The 20,520-nt window shown below is 35.7% G+C and overlaps 1 protein-coding gene across 2 annotated transcripts; it reads left to right on the plus strand.

Moving 5' to 3' along the window:
- The first annotated feature begins 1,806 nt into the window (after window positions 1-1,806).
- Window positions 1,807-16,710, plus strand: DGCR8 (DGCR8 microprocessor complex subunit). Of its 2 annotated transcripts, XM_050906528.1 has the most exons (13): window positions 1,807-2,601; window positions 3,028-3,190; window positions 4,677-4,819; window positions 5,549-5,831; window positions 7,487-7,684; window positions 9,090-9,191; window positions 11,128-11,226; window positions 12,451-12,533; window positions 13,719-13,819; window positions 14,276-14,382; window positions 14,601-14,728; window positions 15,158-15,271; window positions 15,619-16,710. In XM_050906528.1, the coding sequence occupies exons 1-13, from the start codon at window positions 1,879-1,881 to the stop codon at window positions 15,700-15,702; spliced, it is 2,328 nt and encodes a 775-aa protein (XP_050762485.1). In that variant the 5' UTR covers window positions 1,807-1,878; the 3' UTR covers window positions 15,703-16,710. The 2 variants fall into 2 exon arrangements, with proteins under 2 accessions (XP_050762485.1, XP_050762486.1); XM_050906529.1 differs by lacking the exon at window positions 11,128-11,226.
- Window positions 16,711-20,520: the final 3,810 nt, after the last annotated feature.

The raw sequence follows: 20,520 nt of genomic DNA on the forward strand, positions 1-20,520 counted from the left end.
TAGAGCTGCTTGTCTTACTGGTGAATAAGCCGTTTTTCATTCTGGAGAGTAATATGTTTGTATCAGAGAAGATGGGGTTATTTTAGAGCTTTTATCAAAATGCAGTGTTTTCCCTTAGTAATTCTCTAATGCATGTCAAGCTCAGCATCTTGAATGCATCACAGTTTTGAGTATGTTTAAAAAAAAAAACCAAACCACCACAAAAATATGAACTATTCTGCTGCCCCAGCAAAACTTTCTCAAAACTTTCTTTATTGCCAAATCACTAAAATAAGAGTTTGCTCTGTTGTATATTTTGCTTTCTTCCAGCTTCCAGGTAGGTAGCTTCTGTATGCTGTTGAATTTTAACTGATCCCATTATAACTCCTGATTCCCAGCTTCCTGCCTTGCCCCAGTTGGTGTTTGGATATTGCTATTGGTTTGTTCTGTCTGGGCTGGCGTAGAGATACATTAGAGAATTATATTTGGGTTCTCTAAGTCCCTCATGACAACCCAGACGTTCTGCCCTGTTGCCTTCAAATCTTACACAGTTACACTAAGGACTTGGAGTTTATCTTTCTAGAATACTTGGGTAGACTACTACCCAGAAATACTTTGAACGAGCAGGTTCAGCCAGCTGGCTGTCTTGGGCAGAGTAACACTGCTTTATTTCTGGCTGGTAGGAATATTTAAGCCCAGTTTGGGGTAGCATGAAGGGACTTGGAGAAACTAAAATAGCAGGTAAGAAATTGTGCTTCCTTTCCCCAGGTGCTTATAGTCCTGCGCAGATGACAAAAGTGTAATTGAAGAAGCCATCATAGACATCATAAAAAAACAAACAAATGAACCCAAACCACACTCCCCCACCCCCTGTAAAATTTCCTAGAGCAATTGAATATTTTTGCCAGGTTAAATTACCTAAAACATTGGCTTCTGAATGCGTTCCAGAATTAATTTGAGCTTTAATGCTGTGTATCTGGACCTGAAATCCTCAGACATAACAAATGTATAGTCCCATAATAGTGTGGAATATAAGATCAAATGTCTAATATCTGGTTATCTAGAGAGTCATTTTGTGTGAGTTTTTAGTAAATTATGAGATTTGCTGTTAAAACTTCCAGTGAGATTTCAAAAATACCTAATAACTTAAACTTTCAAAAAGCCATGTGTCTTATAAGACCATAGTTGTTAAAATCTTGTTGGTTTTGCAGATTGTCTTAAACTGTAAGCTAATTATCCTTTCTGCTGCGTGGGTAAGTATGGCTCAAATACCAGGTTATTTTAAATAATGGGAGAATCCCCCCAAAATGCACAGTTTTTAGTCTGGTCCCTACAAATGCCATGCTTAATGCCCTGCCTGCTGACTAAGCAGAGGTAGTCAACAAATTATACAGGCAACTATGTGTTAGCAAATTCTTGTGCTGGTGTACAGATGAAGCAGTAAAACCAATCTAATTTCAGCCTCATTCAAAATGGTATTAAGATACCCTGTTTTTTTTCCCTGTAAAAATGTCACTTCTACTTGAAATTTATGCTGGAAGGAGTGACATTTTTTCTTTTTGCCTGGGATACTATTTCCATTTTTTTTCTGTGACAAAGATTTTTTTTTTTTCTTCTTGTAGGTTGAAAGAAGAAAGGGAGACCTGCTTGTCCAATGAAGATGCAGTCTTAGTCTTCAGCTACTTAAGCTGAATGCATTGTGATTTCCAATAATTGAGACAGTGATTCTGAAAGCTGTCTACATTAATGAAAAGAACAATGTAGTCAGCTTAACTGAATCATCAGTGTTGCATATTGAATAGAACATGATAAACCAATCTTGATGGACTTATGCATGTTAGGAATATAGATATAAACATTTATTAAAGCATTGTTTTCTTTAAAACAGTAGTTTTAAAAATGGAGAAATATGAAAATGTACCACCCCTCCCTAAAGAATCTGCAAGAGAAATGAATGTGGAGAATCATACTTGTCCCCCACCTCTGCCGCCTAATGAACAGCCTCCACCACCTCCCCTGCAAACGTCCAGTGACGCAGAGGTAATGGACGTTGGCTCTGGTGGTGATGGACAGTCAGATACCCCTGCTGGGGACACGCACAGTATCTGCAGAACACAGCTTCTCACAAAGGGATCTGCCTGCTACAAAAGTCGTCTTATAATAGACCCTAACAATAGTGACCAAAGCCCAAGAACTGGTCGTCATGCACCTTCAGTTCGAAAGTTCACCCCAGATCTTAAGTTACTTAAAGATGTAAAGATTAGTGTTAGCTTTACAGAAAGCTGCAAAAGCAAAGATAGGAAAGTTCTGTACACTGGAGTTGAGCAGGATTATAAGGCAGATACAGATTTTGGTATTAATAATGTCAATGGGGATTTGCATGTTTGTCCTTTCGGTGGTAGTAATGGTAAAGCTGTAGGAATAGGTGGTGAAAATGATGACAAGAAGGATGATGAAAATGACATTGATCAGGAAAAAAGAGTGGAATATGCAGTTCTGGATGAGCTAGAAGATTTTACTGACAATTTGATGGAAATAGATGAAGAAGGAGGAGGGTTCACATCTAAAGCAATTGTTCAAAGAGATAAAGTGGATGAAGAAACCTTGAATTACTCATATGAGGTAAGTAAATCCACAGGTTTTTGGTGGGTAAGAGGTTTCCAAGTGGCTAGAAAAAAATATGCAAAGATGTTCACTGAAACAGTCTCTTTAGAAATGTACAGTACTTGAGTCAAAAATGCAGAATTTTCAGAGACAGAACTTTGGCTGAAAACTTCTGTAAATTATCTTGGTCAAACTTCTGAGTTGTGTGGCAGCTTCTATAGTTTTGTTTAAAAATAATGTTTAAAAGGCTTCTTACACAATTGCAGCTCATTTTATCATGAAAAATACCAGTTCTCACTTACAAAAACTTACTTTCTTATTTTTCAGTCTTTTTACTGGAATCATTGGAAATTGCTAGTTTCTCTCTGTGTATACTTTTTCTTTGCAAGGGGAAAGGGAGCTTAGTAGACCCAGAAGGATAGTGTCTGATGAAGTCTCTTTCAGGATGACTTTGATAATGATGTGGATGCTCTGCTGGAAGAGGGTCTTCGAGCACCCAAAACAAGGAGACTAGAAAATGAGAAATATGGTGGTGAAAGTGATCACCAGTCTGATGGAGAAACAAGTGTGCAGCCAATGATGACCAAAATTAAAACTGTACTTAAAAGTAAGTTAATGTTCGTTAAATATCTGTCATTTTTTTGTGTGGCTTATGTCTGTAGAACGAAAGTGTATCAGCAAGGAAAGTTTAGGATAGCAGTTCCTGTGAAATAGTTAATATGTTACAGAATTTTATTGTTTGAAGGCTTCTTACTATAGGATATGATTTTTCACGTTCCTGAGCAGTGAAGTTGGTTTTTGGGAGTGCTTTTGATCTTCATCTGTTGTATGTAATGAGAATGTATTTTAGTGTGTGGATTTGTGAAAAATTATGAAGAATGTTACCTCAGTGGTGGGGAGGTGAACAAGGATGATCTGGGGTTTTTGTCTCCAATACTGTGAAACAGCTGAAGGCTGTTTGTGGTCATTGTGGTCATTCTTCCTACTTTAGTAGTATAACTTCTGTTGTAGAAATTGCTCTATGTGAAGTCTTTATGCATGCAATACTAGGCTAAAAGAAATCATTAGGGAAGTCAGTGGCTTACATTTATCCAGTTGCATCATGTAAATGTTACAAACTACTAATAAAGAAGAGCTGAGAATGTGAACCAATCCAGAAGAGTGTAACTGAAAATAGCCTGAATTAGAATTAAAATTTGAACCTGCTCTAGAGGAGTATTTTACAGCTTCACTATATTCTGAAATAAGAAACCAAACAGTTTTTCCCGCCAAAATTTTATATTAACACAGAATTGCCAGGAAGCTCCCAGCTAAGAGGAGTCTGGTCTCTGATTTCTGATGTAGTGAGGAGTGAGACCATTCTCTGATTTCTGGAATAGAAAGGAGTGAGGCCATGTATTATTACCTTGAGTGTGAGCATAAGCATTTTACTCAATATTGTTTCTTTTGGTGTGTGATTCCTCATAGTGGCTTATTGTACTCTAATTTCAGTCTTGTGTTCTGGAAGAAGTAGTATTCTTGATGGCTAAGATATTTAAGTATAAAGGCTTGTAGACTTGATCCTGGTTTGTAGTGTGCTTATGCTGAAAAACATAATAGGAAGGCCTTAGCTTACAGCCTAACTCATTGCTGGCTGTTTGGGTCTGTGGGTCTAGTGGTGTCTCAATGCAAATTTATCCCTGAGTGTCAAGTGCAAAAATTTTTAATGGAAAACTCAGTCATTTCAAAAGCAGGTATGACTTTTCCATTACATATAGTGGTGCTTGTGATGATACAAATACATAAAGAAGATTAAAGAGAAGAGAAAATTCACTGGTGAAATAAACAAATCAGTCTGTATAAAAAATTAGTGCTACTATTGCTTTTCAGTTGAAAATGTAATGGAATCTGTAATTTTGCAGGATTTAATGTGGGTTAGAAGCATATGCCTTTTTATTAAAGCAAAACAAAATCCTTCTACAAAACTTTTTTAGTCTTATTTCAGTGTCATTTTATCCTTTGAGACAGAAAAAGCAATAACAATAAAAACCTTGATTCTTTTTCTGTTCTTCTAAGCAATCTGTCCAAGTTTAAAGCCGTTCTTTGCTTTAAAGGTCGTGGCCGCCCTCCTACAGAACCTTTGCCAGATGGATGGATCATGACATTCCATAACTCGGGCATTCCTGTATATCTGCATAGAGAATCTAGAGTTGTTACCTGGTCTAGACCTTATTTCTTGGGAACAGGAAGCATAAGGGTGAGAGCTGTCAATTACTTAAATACTTACTGAGATTTAAAAATTAGATATATTCCTGCAAACAGTTGAATACTTTTCTACTTTAGCAGGCTTCTTTCCAGTGTTAGAATTAAGGTACTTGAAAAATAAACTCCTCTGTTTCTGAAAATATGATATGATTTTTCTCTACAGTGTTTTGTTTTTCCATTTTTGCAATGAGTTTGGGCAGTTAAAGTGAATGAGATGGTCTTGTTCGGTGCCTTCATTGTTCTAGCACATGGCTGCAAAATGTTTGGTTTATTCCACCATGAAATATATTTAGATCATTTATTTGTAGCTATAAACTAGCCTGAGCTGTGGCTTATGGTCCACATTTACAGGAGTAAGCATGTGACATTCATGAACCCAAGGAATCTGCAGAAATTGGATTTCATGTCATGGGCTTAAGCCCCAGGAGAGCTCAGTGGATTTTATGAAAGCATGTAGTATTTGCATGTAATTGAATGGAATATAGTTTGAATCTAAAACAGCAAACGCACTTTGAAGGTTAGTATCAGTGTTACACAGTGCCAAGATACCATAGGAGTAGACATACTCAGATCTTGAGTAGAATAAGGTTGCTGACCAAAGAGAAGCTTGAGCCTAGACTAAATAAAAGTAACTTCCGTCTTGATTACATATTTTGGTTTTGAGTTTTGCTTTTGGTGACCTTGAGGTACTGAAACCTTCTGTATTATTTTATATTTGCAGAAACATGATCCTCCCCTTAGTAGCATTCCCTGCTTGCATTACAAAAAAATGAAGGAAAATGAGGAAAGGGAACAAAACAATGACATAACCCCAAATGGGGAAGTATCACCTGTAAAGCACCTAGATAAATCTTCAGAACTGGACTGCCAAACAGAAGAACCAGATTCTACTGCTGCTGATTCTGGGCCTTTAGATGACAAAGACCCCTCAGGAGGAGATGCAGCACAAGGAGCCTTAGGACAAGTTAAGGCCAAAGTGGAAGTATGTAAAGATGAATCTGTAGGTATGTATGGCAAGTGGAGTCTCTTCTTGGCTGGAGTTGGGGTAATGGCATTTGGGATGCATATGCTTTATTCCAGACTTGGCGACTGAAGAATATCTTGCCTGAGATCAAGTGGTCAATTGTCTTTCTGCACTGTTTTTTGTATGCAGACATCTGGAGAAATAGATCCGGTATTAGAAATCAGTTTTGATTTTAACAGGAAGAGAAACGTACAGTGGAGACTTTTGCTGAAGGCTTGAGAGTCCAAAGGTTTTACACAAAAATGTGAAAATTTTGGAAGTTTAGTCCTGTAGACTTTATCTCAGTTTAAGAATCAATTAAGTCAATGTGTACATATGGATTGCTGTTGTCAAGTGTGTTTGTGTGACTTCTTTAAATAGGCTTTTCCTTGCAGTCTCTATATTGGCTGAATTATATCTATTTTCAGTATGATCTCTAAGATAAATGGTGCAGTTAAACTGAATTTGCTTATTTGCACAAGTCTAGCAGAATAAGTCATGCAAACGTAATTGCACTCATGCAAAGGGGTGTGATGCTTCATTATTTTATTTATGCAAAACTGATAGCTTTTACACAAAAAGCTGCCTAAAGAAGTCAGGCCAAAATCTTTGCCAAACTTAGAGGAACTTGGAGAGAAAGCTCATGTGCCACTTACCACAACTACATACCTGAGAGTACCATCCATGTAGATTACTGCTGCTCAGAATATTAATATGGATTGTAGGCTACCACTTATCTTTTGTAGAGTTCAAACAGAAAACTTGTCCTTGTTATTACACGTGTCCTGTTCAGTCCAAAAACCATGCCAAAAGATTTAAAAAAAAAAAAAATCATCAATATTTAGCAGCAAAACTAAAACCAGTAAGCACGTATTTTCTATGTGAAATTCACCTGTCTATCTCTCTCTTTAAATAGGATCTGTTCTCTATTACTGAAAAAAATACTGAGTGATCAAGTATAAGCGTGACTTGCATTTGGGATTCCTTGTGGAAGGAAACAATACCAGCAGCTTGGTTTTGTTTGTTTACATCTGGGGATGCTACTCTTTATTTTTGCTGATTATATCTGCAGAAATATCCTATAAAGGAGAAGCAGCTGTACTTCAAGGGGGGCAGCCTTTTAGTACTCTGTATGTGAAAATGAATGTGTTAAATTCTGTTTAGAGGCCAGCAGATATTCATAGAGTTCATGGAGCATCATTATATAGTGTTTCATGGTACACTGTTTAATAAATAGGCAGCAAGTCAGTTTTGGCTTCAGGAAACTGAGGCTAATAGCGTAACTACTGTTACTGTATACCTTGCTTCAGGTAATGAGAAGATGAATAGGTGATGAAGTAGAACAATTACTAGTGTTTTGTTACAGATTGTGTTGAGTATTATGCTGGTTAGGGCTTAGTAAAATCTTCAAGTGACAGAATAAAATGCTCTCTTTTTGTGTTGTTTTCCAGTTTGCACAAATGTTTTGCATTTGACACAGTAACAGGAAAACGTGTACTTAGTTCTGTTAGTATAAAATAGCATCTTAACCTTGAGTATGTTACTTTTGCTCCTAGTCTAAACAAATAATTATAAAATGTTTAAAACAGTGGAAATAGTGAAGTTAATGCTTGCTCAGTAGTAAAGTAGAGAGTGTAACTTGCTTGTGTTTCTTAGATCTGGAAGATTTTAGACGCTATCTTGAAAAGCGTTTTGACTTTGAACAAGTTACCGTAAAAAAATTCAGAACCTGGGCTGAGAGACGGCAATTCAATCGTGAAATGAAGCGGAAGCAGGCAGAATCCGAACGGCCTATTCTGCCTGCTAATCAGAAACTCATTACCTTGTCTGTGCAAGATGCACCTACAAAGAAAGGTTAGTTTGTCTACCTGTAGTTCAAATATTCTATATCAAAGACTAATTACAGTTCTAAGCTTGACGGAAAAAAGAAAAAATCCTGTAGTAAGTTCACTTCCTTCTTGTTCTAGAATTCTGTGTTCTTGGATCCATCATATTACATAGTAAAGGAAAAATACTGTCAAAATATACTTCCTATTAAAAAGAATAATTCCTAAATTATTGTTGTTTAAGGTTGCAGTCCTGGTAACTGGTTACTACCGTCAGCTACTTGTTACTGTTGGTTGTTACTGAAAACTCTCCTGCCTAGTCACTCAGTGCTACTGCCTTCTCAGTTCTATACCAGTTCTAATTGGTCCCAAATTAGGGACTGGTTACAAATGCCAGATTGATCCAGATTAAAACCTACAATTAAAAATACAAATTTAAAACAGTTTGACGGATACAGTTAAGAACGAACTGTGTGTGTAGTTGTGTCCTGTGGTGTGAGGAGTGGATATCATGTCTGATGAGAAGCTGGGGGAATTAGCTCTTATCTGTATTGGCTGTGTAGCCATAATAGTATGTTTAACTGCAGTTTGATATTTAAAATGTCCATAGATCTGTGATTTGGGTTTTGTTCTTGTTTTGTACGTTGTCATGTTTCTGGGTTTCTTCTCTTTAGCAGAATTAAAGCTTATGAGTTGCATATGGACCATTCCCTGTTGCAGGGAGGTGCAGTTGAATTTTTAGTTAATACACTTTGTCTTAAATCCTAGGTTTAGAGCTACATTGAAACTATCTAAATTAAGGACTTACTTGCACTTTATCTATTTAAATCTTAACTTTCTCTCCAATACTGCCATAGTGCCCACTGAGGCAGGGTTTGTGCTCTTGACTAACAATACTGTTGCAGAGGGAAAAAAAAAAAAAAAGGACCTTTCAAATAAAAAGAGCACGTTCAGGGCAAGGGGACAGTGACCTGATGTGTCGCTTGCTAAATAGGATTTCGTGGGGAAAAAATCTGGAGTGAATCTGGTTTGTGGATTTGAAGCCTATGTGCCTGTTGTTAGAAGGGAGATACAACGTGTTTAGGAGCAAATCAGGGGATTTCTAATTGATGTTAGCTGCCGAAAATGCTGTGTGTAGAGGTCCAGAGGCCATGGGACTGCAGACATTGAACATAGAATATTTGACTTAGCTCATAATTGGTGCACTTCCAGTTGTTGATAGAAATTTCTCAGACTTATTTCTCAATACTTTTTCAGAGAAAATGGACTTTGAGGTCATAATTATCCATGTCTGATTCAACAGCATTGCATTTAATTTCAGCAGGCACTTATCCCTTGGAGCTTGTCACTTATTTATTTATTTGTAGTAGAAATTGTCTTTTGAAGACTGGAACTACTTAGCTGCCTTCCCCTCCCCTTGTCTTTTTCTGTAGAATTTGTCATTAATCCCAATGGGAAATCTGAAGTTTGCATACTGCATGAATATATGCAACGAGTCCTAAAGGTTCGCCCTGTTTACAATTTCTTTGAATGTGGTAAGTCTGTTAAGTTTTTTAATTGACCATGTGCTGTTTTGAAGGGCTTATCTCATGCTTGGATATTGGGCGGGGGGAATCAAACGATGGACATTTTTCCTAGGGAATGTCTTGAAAGTCTATTGTGAGTCAAATTCTAGCTAGGAAGCATTTTCTGTATCTTAAACATGGCTTTTCAGGATAAGAGCGGTCTTATATTTAAAATAACAGTATGAGTTTTCACTTGGAAAACTCTGCCTAAGTGAGAATGGATTTGAGTAACTCATTTGTATCTAAAAGGACAAGTCCGTGAAATACTGGCAATTACAGTTTTGTTGACTGTGCACAATTAATATTTGCTTAATTTTCCTGTCACTGATGTCCAGAAAATCTGATTGTAAGGCACGCATTGTTTTAGTGAATCATCAAAATCCTGGGGGGGGGGAAAAAGTTAAATAGTAAACCCGGATAGGTCCTGAAGAGAAATGTCTAGGCCTTCAATTATGAAGCTGTTAAGAATTTGAAAGATTTCTGCAGACACATATGTACCCTCTCTAAAGCTGCAATAATTTGAGAAATTTTTGTGGTTTTGTTCTGTTCTGGTTTTCTTCTAATTAACGAAAAAATACGGTAGTTTTTTTAGATACATAGAGTTTTAAAATCCTTTAACTGTTCAAGTTATTGTATGTTATGGTTGTTATGTCATGGAGGTTCATATTTAAATCTGGTCATCCTAAGAGTATTGTGTATGTATAAATTGATGTTAAAAATTTAAATGGAAACCAGAAGTAGCTACGTAGACTGTCTTGTGTGACTATTCTCTAAGGTCATTGATAAATTATAATTAATATTAGTGGAGAAATTACTAGTTAGGTGCAGATTGCAAAAAGTTCATATGCAGTTGGTAAGAATTGATTTGTTATAAATGTTGACTAATTTTGCTCATAGTATTAGAAGAATAGAAATAGAAGTGTCATTCTACTGGACTAAAAGTAACTTAAAGAGTTACTGAGACTGTTGTTCCATGATTAGTGTGGGATTTATGTGAAATGCCAGATGGATATCTGTTTGTGTTTTTAAACAGCTTTTAATTTTATTCTGTGTCAGTGGTGTGAGAGGTAGTTTGGTAGTTCCTGCTTAGGCTGTACTGGGACTGTGTAAGTGACGCTAGCACTCAGAAAAACAAAAACTTGGGGAGAATTTTATTTTAGATAAATTTTGTTGGGGAATGCACTTGATGCTTAATCAAGAATCTTAAAATGTTGCATATATGGCAAATATAACTGGAATGAAATTAATGTTGGATTTTTTTTTTTTTTCTTTAAATTCCAGCCAGGTTGCCTTATCTAGCTGCATTTGAGATTGCTTTACAAAGTGGTATAGCATACGTTCCTTGCATTTTTGCTTTTACCAGGGTTTTTTGGGGGTACCTTATGGCGAAGAAAGAAATTACACCTTTTTCAGCAGCAGGCTTGAAAGGATTAAGTCCTGTAGTCAGCATCCAAGGAATTACAAGTCGGGCATCTTAGTTCAGTGTGGAATCTATAATTATTCAGAATTATGTTATTCCTATATATGCATTACATAATGTAATTGAATTTTCAATATCAGAATGTGTAGCTGTTGTATTTATACTGTGTTAGTGATGCAAAAACTTTGGAATTAACGTTTGAATTCTGGCAGATTACAAATGATCTCTTAAAATGTAAAAGTTCTTCATTTGGAAGAATGAAGTATGTGGTGGTAAGTCTCTGTTAGTAGAAAACTCTGTTAGTTTTTCATATACGGAAGTAAGCAATTCTTCAGTCTTTCTGAAGAGTACACAATTTCCATCCCTCTTGAAGTTGAAATGAAGAAAACAACGAATCTTGATAGTGGTGGTATTTCATGTTCATGGTGCGTATTTTACATTGGGAGTTCTGAAAAGCTTTCTTTTTCTTTCCTCCTCCATTTCCAGAGAACCCAAGTGAACCTTTTGGAGCCTCAGTGATTATTGATGGAGTAACTTATGGGGCAGGAACTGCCAGCAGCAAAAAACTTGCCAAGAATAAAGCTGGTAACTTTTTTTTTTTTTTCTTAATACCAACTGCTGAATTGTTTATCTGTTTTCGTTTCTGCTTTGAAGATGGCACATTTGCGATAGTAAGTAGGAATCATTTTGTTAATAGTCAAAGAAGGTACACTTGTGTCTTTTTGGTAAAAGTGATAAATACTGTTGCATAGACTTTTCTGACGACCCTAGGTTCAACAATGTACTGGGATAGAAAACCATGAAGAAACTTCAGATGTTAACTTACATGCAAACTATTGATGTATACTGAGTAGCTGTAAGAGCGTCTGTCTCCAGTGATCAAACCATTAAGAACATGTTGGGGGTTTTATATTTATACTGGCACCTGCTATATAAACACCCGCTGTATGGATTTCAGCAAAATGTAAATCTTTGCCCTTCTTTAAAACCAAAAAAAATGCCTCAGGCTTTTGGTTGTTTTGGTTCTCTTTGTGGTAATAAAACAATTGCACTGAACTATGTGATTATTGATTTCCAAGTACTTGTCTTCATTAATTAGTTCTAATTGTGTAAGTCTGTAATAAATATGTAAATAATTAAGATCTAGATGAGAATGTGTCTGACACATTAGAACTTCTTACTGATCTCCAGATTTAAATGCCTTTTAGCACAAAGATCAAGAAAAAATAACTTCTCAAAATGTAAAGATGTATAATATACCTGTGGTACTTGCGAAATATGTCAGTGTAGCTAAATCACCAAAAGCCAGCCCAGAATTGTTTGTGTGTGAAAAAAGGTATTTTGCTGTGAAAATTTAGGCAAATTCTGGGTGTGCTTTTTGTAAAATACTAGGGTTCTGAGTGTCCTAGTGATGCAGTACTAGGGTTCGGCTGTAACAACTAAGGGGTGATAACTCACTAATTTTAGGTCCTAAGGCCTCTACATCACTTTTAAAATGAGACTTGATTATCTTTTTTTTTTCCTTTCATAGGCATTTGCAAAAAGCAGTTTCTTCTTAGTTTAAATAGTTGTGACACTTTCATTATCAGCTTGAACAAGCAGAATTTTTTTTTTTTTCCTTAAAAAGTACAAGTGAATTTACTTCTTACAAAAAGAAGATGCCCGTCTTACCTGTAAAGCTGTTTTCTAATATGAGTGGATATTTCTAGGGGAGATGTGAGGCTTACTTAGAGTGCTTCATTCTGCTGTTTTTCTTTACAGTCATTGTTTAAAATAAACGTAATCAAGATGTTTAATCATTTTCTGCAGCTCGAGCTACACTGGAAATCCTTATTCCCGACTTTGTTAAACAGACCTCTGAGGAGAAGCCCAAAGACAGTGAAGAACTTGAGGTACTGAACTCTTGCTTGCTGGCTGTCATTATTGGAGTCTGTTTTTAAAAACATTACACCTTCAATGTCAGAAATATTAATGAAAATTCATAACATTTTTCTCAGTCAGATGGAAATGTGAAATTCTTCATTTATAGCAAGATCGATGGCAATGAAAATTCTTTTTTTTCTATTGGAACTGATCAGAAAATTTACTGTGATGCAGAGAACTAGTCCCTTCTTGAAATATCAGGTCACTTACTGAAGACCTGAAATGTTCCAAGATGCTAGGCTGCCTGTACTATCCTGGCTTCCAGAATCCTCTGGTTGATACCTTGAAAAGTTCAGAGCTAGATGCTATCTGGTTTTGTGTGATCCTTTTAGAAGACCAAGTAAGAACTAAAAGCGCCCAGGCTTCTGAGACATTTTTACTTAGCTATGAAAGCTACTTACTGCCAGATCAGACAGCTGAAATTTCAGACTAAGCAGTGACATTTGAGAAAATCAAAGGAAAAGTTTCTTTAAGTGGAGAGCATGTGATGTATTTTCAGGTATTGGAAATATTAAATAGCTAGTTCATCAGTGATATGTTCACTTTCAATTCAGCATGTAACAGACCATCAGTAAGGAGTAAAGGAAAAATTGGTGATCAGCCTGAAAGGAATGTTTTCATTTTAAAAAGTGTAATATACAGAATGAGTTGTTTGTACACTTGCTTTAACTTAAAACTGTATCATATGCCCTACACTGTTGAAACGGTCACTAAGAAAATGCAGACAATTTTTTCCATTGTTTTAAAACAAAATACAAAACGTTCCAATAGCTGTTACATTTTCATTTATTAAACCACAGCATTTTGGTAAGTAGAATTTCATAATTGGTTAAAACAAATAAAATAACCTTGTCCTGAGGGAGAAAGGATGATAAAGAATTTGTAAGATTATCATTTTTATGTCCATTTTGTATAATATAAAATTGGAGTTAAAAGAATAATTTAAATTTCTGTCTGCAAATATATGATTAGATGTGGCAGTTTTAATGATGTTGGTAAATACCTCCATTATGGATTTAAAAATACTTCTTAAAGTATTAAGCACAGAGTAGCAGATTTTTTTTTTAATGATGCAAAGGAGAAATGAGGGTTAAGAACAGTATTAAGGTCTTATTTGCACAAAACCACAATAACCCTTTTCAATTCCTTTGTAGTATTTTAACCATATCAGTATTGAGGACTCACGGGTATATGAACTCACCAGTAAAGCTGGACTCTTGTCTCCATATCAGATTCTCCATGAGTGCCTTAAAAGGTGAGGCTGCAGAATAAGGAGCAAATTCTGTTGTGTACAGGTGTTTGGGTCGGGCCACATTGCTTGCTTGGTTGCTGGTGCCTACAGTGTTTATCAGTAACTTGGACATTTGTGGGCTGGCCAAGCTTACTGCACTCACTGTGGCTATAGGAGACTGGTGTGGACTGAACTGGTTAATGCTGTATCTTCCTTTAATTCATATTTGCTGTTTATGCCTCTTGTCTTCTGAGACTAGGATTTAGTTGTGGGACATACATTTGTCTTTTGTTTGTACAGGCTTGCCTTTCCATTCAAGTCAAGTTACTGATCTAAAAAAGAACTCTCTATTAATTAATGTCTTAACTTTTAGTATTAATGTATCTAATTCCATTGCAATGACTGTCAAAGATAACAGCAACCACTTCAGTTGCTTGTAATTTTACTTAGTATATGATATTGATTTTGTTTGTGCTTAAGAAACCATGGAATGGGTGATACATCCATAAAGTTTGAAGTGATTCCCGGTAAAAATCAGAAGAGCGAATATGTCATGACTTGTGGCAAGCACACAGTGCGAGGCTGGTGTAAGTACAGTATTTAGTGTGACCTCTGATAATATCTTCCTTTTTTCCTGTTCTTGTTTGTTGTCCATTTTGTAGGTGCTTGTTCAGCTATCTAGCTTGTTACATGCTTATTCTGCTCTTCTGTGGTATCTCAATTTTGAATAACACAAGTAAATATTGGTGTTCATCTCATTACATAATGTGCCAGTATTGACACATTTTCATGATTATTTTTACAGGCAAAAATAAAAGAGTGGGGAAACAATTAGCTTCTCAGAAAATCCTACAGCTACTGCATCCACATGTGAAAAATTGGGGCTCTCTTTTGCGTATGTATGGTAGAGAGAGTAGCAAGATGGTTAAACAGGTGAACATGATTTTGTTTGACTGTAACCTACCTTGTGATTGTATTTTTGCTTTTGTATTTTTCTGGATTTTTTAAATTTAGTTACAACAAAGCTTTAACGGTACTTGTTTTGGCCTAATAGTGTTGTTCCCTATCATGGTAAAGGCAGTACGCATTTGATGAGCAGTTCTCAGTTCTTCTGAATTGATGCTCATACCTTGCTATTGCCAGAACATGAGATGAGTGCTTTCATTGACAATAATAATTGTTAATCTTGCATCTTCCAGGTCAAAATTATATAACCTATTTAATATTTAACTAACTCATGGAAAGATATATTATTGCTTAATGAAGTACAGCTATCACAGATTAAACTTCTGCTCCACCTATTTTAATTTTTTTTGTCATCAAAAAAGCTCATTTGTTGTTGCTTATGGTTCTGTTGAATAGGAAACCTCTGATAAAAGTGTGATAGAACTTCAGCAGTATGCCAAAAAGAACAAGCCAAATCTGCACATCCTGAACAAGTTACAGGAAGAAATGAAAAAACTGGCACAAGAAAGAGTGAGTATATGCTCTGGTTTTGTTTACAAACAGGAAGAATGCTATGGGTCAGACTTAACAATTATTAGAATTTTTGCTTGTTTCATACAGTATCTCACATAAAGAGAGCTGTTCAAAACTTGATTTGGGGGGAGGGTACTTTTAGAGAGACTTTCATCCTCTCTTTTAAACTGGCTTATAACTTAATTTTACCTACTTCACTAAATTTATTTTTAACATTAGAACAAGTTAGCCTTTCACAACAATTGACACAAGTTTGGCTAAAATTGTTCAAAATTTTGAAACACCGTTTTATTATTATATTCTCTTTATGACTGTGTGGTGGGGTTTGTTTCATATTCTTTTAGGAGGAAACACGGAAGAAACCCAAGATGACAATAGTGGAATCGGCTCAACCTGGTAGTGAACCTCTCTGTACTGTTGATGTGTAATGAGAAAATTTACAAGTGGGGAGCAATAACACAAATGGAGGAACTAGATTTTCAACAATTATTTAAAAACTGTTTGCTGCAGAATGCAAGATAACTTTTAAAATCCAAGCTGCTTCAGTTATGCATTGTTCTTTTTGCATCATCAGGGCAATATTACTTTTTCCTATTTTCTTTTTCTTTTTTTTTTTTTAATACCTCTGAGATATGTACGTTTAAAGGATTGATCATAAAGATCTCTACTTGGGCAAATGCACAGAGGACAGGCATGTTCACACAGGATAAAATCAATCAAGCACTTTTTCCTGGAAAGCCATCCATGTTGTTTGAAATGGATGTGTTTTAAGGATGAAATTCAGAATATCTATGTACAGGTTGAAGCTGATATTATATATATATACACACACACATTCATATATATGTATATATAAAAGAAATATATGTACATCATCTTGTATGAACATGCCTAAAACTATTTTTGTGAAAAGTTTTGTTGCATTTCAGCACATAATAATATGCACTGATAAGACACTTTGGTGACAAATACATGAAAGTGATGAGCAATGTTCCTAATGCCATAGGATTAGGCCAGTAATGCTGTTTCTTTTTGTTTTGTTTTTTGTCTCCTGCCAGGCTTAGTTATTCAAGATCACAGTATGCAGATTTTTTTATTACTTGAAAAGAACAAGTACACCTGGTAGTGTTAAGAGCAACAGGCTGGATATCCAAAATTATTGGGTTTTATTTTAATTGGAAAGAGCCTATGTTAGTTTACAGATCAGTTGAAAGGGGAAAATATGGCCCTATTTATTTGATTAAAATGAAAACTGTAATTTGAAAGGCTGTTTTCAAAGCTTGGAGCCAAAACGCAGCTGATGATGGTTGACAGTCTGAAAATATTTTGCCAATGACGCATTTAAAGACCTTCCACTCCCTTCTCCCAGCAATAAAACAATTTCTCATTTGTTTGGAGTCAGAATACATCTGACTTGATCAATTAAGTCTTAATTAACTTGCATCATAAAAGCAAAGAATTTAAAAAAAAAAAAAAAAAAAAAAACAAAAAACACCATAACCATAAGAAATCTGAAATAACTGCAGCAATTTAGGTTTTTTAAGAAGTTTTTGTTTTTACTTTTTTTAATTACATTTTTAGTTTTTAAAGCAAAAGTGTAACTTCTGCAATGAAAATTAGAATGTAGATTTGGAATATGACATAGAATATTGAGTAGAAGGAGACCATAACAGGTTATACTGATAAATAAGGAAATCACAAATATGCAACTATTATAAAATACAATCTTAGAAAACAGGCAGTACTCACTATGTCATCTGAGGCTTTATTAAATTAAGCACAGAAGAAATAGTTTTGGCTGTAGTGAAAGCACTGCTTTGTGGGTTTCGTTCTTCATACGGGGTTCTTTACTGGGTGATTGCAGTAAGTCTTCTCTTAGAACCATTTTTGTGGGTTCTTTGGTTTGTTCTTAAAGAAGAGAGTGAAAACCAAGCTGGTAGTAGGGCTTCAATAGTTTATCCAAGAGTTGTACTGCTATATTTTACACTCCTGCTCCTGTAGGAGTGAAAGAGATCCGTTCTTTATAATTGCTGCAGCTCCTGGTGCTTACCTGGAGAGTGGTCTGGGGGCGTGGGGGTGGGGGTGTTTTGGTTTTTGGTTGTTGTTTTGTTGTTGTTTTTTTTACCATGTTACATATGGAGTGCTGCAGTATAATGAATTTAGTGCCTACTGGATTTTAACAATATTGGCATCAGTATTGTAAGACCTCCTTTTAATATCACCCATTGTTTTGGAAATATGTGGATTTTAATTTATATTTCCAACTAATGTTCTCTAATATGTTGCATATAATGTTTGAGGTTAAACAGCAGGAGTCTTGGAGTCTTACCTGTTTCTGTGTTTGAGTGATATGCTCAGAGGTCTCTGCAAATATGAATTCACCCATTTTTTTATTATTATATTTAGCTTTTCAGTTCCACGAGTTGTAATCCTGTTATGACAGGATACGGGTAGTTGGAAGACTATACATAAACTATTATTTAAAGAAGTGGCCTATTTAAAAAAAAACAAAAACAAAAAACACTGCCTCTGCTTTTTTTTGTATAGCTTTAATAAATCTCCATCTTTTGAAGGGTATATAATATTGGTGCAGTAGTGACAAGCAGTGATTACTGTTTGTCTCTCTTTTTGTTTTGTTTTTTTTTGTTGTTTGTTTTGTTTTGTTTTCATAAAGACAGGGCTTATATCTTCTATGCCTAAATGTATTACTCTTAGGTAGGTTTTACTTCAGCTTATGTGTTTTCAGCAGAAAAATCTGTACTTGGATGGCACTGTAGAAGACAAATCACCCTTGTAGATTTTTTTTTTTTTTTTTCCTGAAATCAGAATGTCAATGCATTTGCAGGTCACCTGCAGAATATCCATAGATGCCTCGCTTACAAATTTGTTTTCATTATTTTTAAGAGGATTGCTGTATTACCTCAGTCTGCCACTATCAGAATCACAAGGTGACCATTGCCCTTAATTAAAACATCCAGAGATTTCATTGTGAACCAAAGCCTAGAACGTATATTATGCATTCTAAACAAAAACAAACAAACAAAAGATGGTATTAGACCTTGCTGCAGCCTTTAACTGGAGAGATGTCCAGAAAATAGCGCAATAACTGCTGGAACAAACAACTTAACTGCTGTTTATGTCATTGTGAAGTATTCTTGTGTTTTAATGTTTACTATTGTTTGGAGTGTAACAGTCTTGCATTTGCACATAAGCACGAGCTGCTGTGATAGAGGATAGATCATTGCATTAACTTCAGCTTCTGCATGAACACTTACAGTGTGATTCAAGATGTATCCTAAACTTGTCTTGTAACTCTTGTGTGTTTTCTAGGTAATCGGCTGTAAAGGTTTAGATCTTGATTGTATGAATGCATAAAACAACTGCTGCTTTTGTCACTGATATTTGTTATTTATCCCTTCTATATCCAGAGGAGGATGGGTATTTTTATAGGGATGGAGTGTATTTTTAAGAACTGTTCCATCCTTTGGGAATTAGACAGTTTTTGCTTTGCATATTACGTGCTTCTCGACAGAAGTGTGGTATGTTGACTTTAAGGACTAAATTAGTGTGCATTCAAATCTTTATGGTACTGATGGAAAACTTACTGTGACTTCCAGTGAATAGTCGGATGCTACCTATTTAAACACCAGTCATCCAGCTTTTTCTTACGTATTTATTAAACAAAACTGATGAAGTAGTTGGGTACTCAGAAGTTTGGAAAGACTATTATGCATAAACTTAACTGTTGTCTGTAAACTTCCACTTTCCTGTGATGCTGTTAGGCTTTATACAAATATATTTGTAACATCCAAGTATTTGAAAGCATCATGATTATCTTATTAATTCTCTAGACTATACTTTGGTTCTGGAGTAAAATTCAGGAACTGATAGCCTCCTAACTTTCCGTGGGAAGAAATGTGAAGTGCAAGAAGCCATGCTGTTGTTAACCAAATAAAATGATCAGTTACAGTATTCTGATGTGTATCTGAGAAAGTGAAAAAACAAAACAAAATTCATCCTTATTGCCCAAGTAGGTAACAATGGTTGCTGTATGAATTGTGTTGGGTGCAGTTGCTTGATGCCAGTGCTAAATTGGTACAACTATAAAGCCTCATTTTCACTGAGCCTCTGCTTGCTTTTTTTCTGCACAATCATATAATCCTATGTGTTTGGTCTTTGAGTACTACATGTGTATTTTTCAGACAATTAGTTTTGAGCAATAAAGTTTGATATTATAAAATGCTCCAGTGTGATCAGTATTATGATAGCTTAAGCATACCTAGAAAAAGGAACTTTTATTCCTTGATTCCAGTAGGTATTTTTAAATAGAAATTAAATCAGTACAGGCTCATTGGGTATGGAAGTACTTATCACTTTTTTGGTAAGGAATTGAATGGTTACATGGTTAGACATCACTTGGAATGAAATGAAAACTGTTTCTTGAATTGGAATTTGTATTTTTACTTAAGTGATGTCACAGTTGGAAATGACACAACCCAAAGTTGCTGCGTTTGGTACCTCTTGTCACGTGCCTACCTAACTGGAAAGGAGGGGGCATCAGCAAGCCTGTGTGCTATAATAGTAGATTTTTTTGTTCAGTCTGTATTAAATGTACATTAGAAGTATGTTCAATAACTTGCAATTTAAAATGGTTATTCCTTTTAACAATCAGTATTACTGTCTGTTCTGTAGCGTGGATCACAATCCATTAAATTGATGCTAGGTGCTGAACTTCTGTACAGAAGTATGAATCCTGACTGGAGAGCCACTTGTGCAGGGGTAGGAGTCTCAACCAGGTTTGTCTTCACACCCAGTACATACATTGGAAGTGCAGCTTAAGGTGCTGGGCCTTGTGGTTAAGTAGTGTTCACTGCCAGGACCTGGGTGTCTGCAATACATGCTTACTATGTTAAGGTTTTGCATTAAATACAACTGCCTTTTTCTCTTACTGCACAGGGCTCCGAGTAAAACAGTTGGGAAGATACCCGAGATCAGATCTTTTTGAGTCTAGGGCAGAGGTTTGGTAGAAAGAAACACTGTGTCCAGAAGTACTTCAGTTACAATGTCCAACACTGAGGTAATATTCCTATTGCTTTCTCATTCTTCAGTAATCACTGAATTACGCATCACTCTTTCACAAATGTATTTTCCATGAGGCTGAGGTTAGCCTTTTTAAAGCTACTACAGGATCAAAAAGCCTCAGTGGGGCTACAGAACTTCCTAGAGATCATTGTGACATAAGAGGT

Source organism: Gymnogyps californianus, chromosome 16 (genome assembly GCF_018139145.2).
Source record: "Gymnogyps californianus isolate 813 chromosome 16, ASM1813914v2, whole genome shotgun sequence".
In the NCBI taxonomy this organism is placed as follows: domain Eukaryota; kingdom Metazoa; phylum Chordata; class Aves; order Accipitriformes; family Cathartidae; genus Gymnogyps; species Gymnogyps californianus.

Coding starts and splice junctions, on each gene's coding strand:
- DGCR8 (XM_050906528.1), top strand. CDS start 1,879: ATGGAGAAATATGAAAATGTACCACCCCTCCCTAAAGAATCTGCAAGA. Junction 5,832..7,486: donor ATGTAAAGATGAATCTGTAG/GTATGTATGGCA, acceptor TGTGTTTCTTAG/ATCTGGAAGATTTTAGACGC. Junction 9,192..11,127: donor TTACAATTTCTTTGAATGTG/GTAAGTCTGTTA, acceptor CTCCATTTCCAG/AGAACCCAAGTGAACCTTTT.